This window comes from Perkinsus marinus, assembly GCF_000006405.1.
Source record: "Perkinsus marinus ATCC 50983 genomic scaffold scf_1104296933826, whole genome shotgun sequence".
NCBI lineage: Eukaryota > Perkinsozoa > Perkinsida > Perkinsidae > Perkinsus > Perkinsus marinus.
The window spans coordinates 1-1252 of record NW_003215046.1 but is presented as its reverse complement, the minus strand read 5'-3'; the positions used below and the strand labels follow the sequence as shown (position 1 = coordinate 1252).

At 45.0% G+C, this 1252-nt stretch overlaps 1 protein-coding gene across 1 annotated transcript; it reads right to left on the bottom strand.

Annotated features, from left to right (window-relative positions):
- Positions 1-489: 489 nt before the first annotated feature.
- Pmar_PMAR017016 (hypothetical protein) lies at positions 490-1176 on the bottom strand (the record flags this gene model as incomplete). Its single annotated transcript, XM_002785129.1, has 3 exons — positions 490-913; positions 956-1088; positions 1136-1176. Coding segments are annotated over 3 exons (561 nt in total), but the record flags the coding sequence as incomplete, so codon positions are not given.
- Positions 1177-1252: the final 76 nt, after the last annotated feature.

Genomic DNA, 1252 nt, shown 5'->3' with positions numbered 1-1252 from the left:
CTATGTTATTCGGGCCTGATTTATGTCGAGCAGAAAGGTCCTCATTTATTTCTCTTCATGAAGTGAGGACCCAGCTTAATATGCATTCTATTTCGAGATTAGAAATTCTGGTTATACAGTTCCTTCCTGAATATTGACCTGTGCTATTCGTAATATAGAGTAGGGTGTTTTTCTGACAGTTATTTGTCGGTTCCCGTCCTCGCGAGATTAGACTAGTGCTCTTAGATTCCACATTTCATCGACTTCTATAGAGTGCATTATCTGTCGCGATCGATGGATTACACTCGAGCTTGAATATGGATTTGTGTTGGAAAGCTTGTTGGTATTTGTGGCTTGAATTCTAAGAGGACAGTTTAAGTTTTCTCCAGGGATTTCCTAAGAAAAGTGTTGTCGTGTTTAGTGGTGTCATGGTTGCGAGTAAATCATCGGAATTTTCTAATCATGGTGTAAGGGAGTGGAAGGTATACTTGAACACAATTCCGATCGAATGAGGAAAGAAAAATGTCATCTCGCTTCGATGCTCAACTAATCGACATATCTATTCGGACCGACTTGTGTGGGAGATTGCATAACTACATGCAAACATGCTAATGATATAACAGACCACGTCGAACAGAGAGCACCGTAAACCCCACCATTAAAAATACCAACAAGAATGAATAAGACGCATCGCACCAGTTCGTAGTCTTTTCTCCCATCGAGAAGAAAACCTTGTGCAATGTATGAGAATAGACTATAGGCCGCCAGAACGACGTTATGATCTGCTAATTGGAGTGATAATCCACACAGAGTGGCCACTGCGAACTGTACTGCAATGTACGACTTTACACCAACAGAAGCGTTCGTGCTACGAGTCAAACGAGGCAGACGAGGAGCTGGGGGGCAGACTCGAGCAGCAGTAGTGGTGTAGTATCTTCGGAAAATGTCATGAGGCTGGCAAATAAGGGTCGCTCACCCAGGGCCCTTCCACCATGATCTCGACTGACGTTTGAATACTTCTAACTGGAGAACGCTGTCAACCCAGGAGTTTGCAGGGATGGTCCAGCCATAAACGCAAGCTGTTTGCGCCGGTTCCTCGAGATATGTGCCTATACCGGGTTCCTTAGATATTCCACGTGTGGTGCGAGCTGACTACCGAATAATCTGTCGAACACCACCAGCGTCCCACCAAAATTCTTGTGGAGGCGCCTATCATGGTGAATACGGTGATTGGAAGGCGTCATCATAATGCCCTCTATAGGCCATGGGAGAG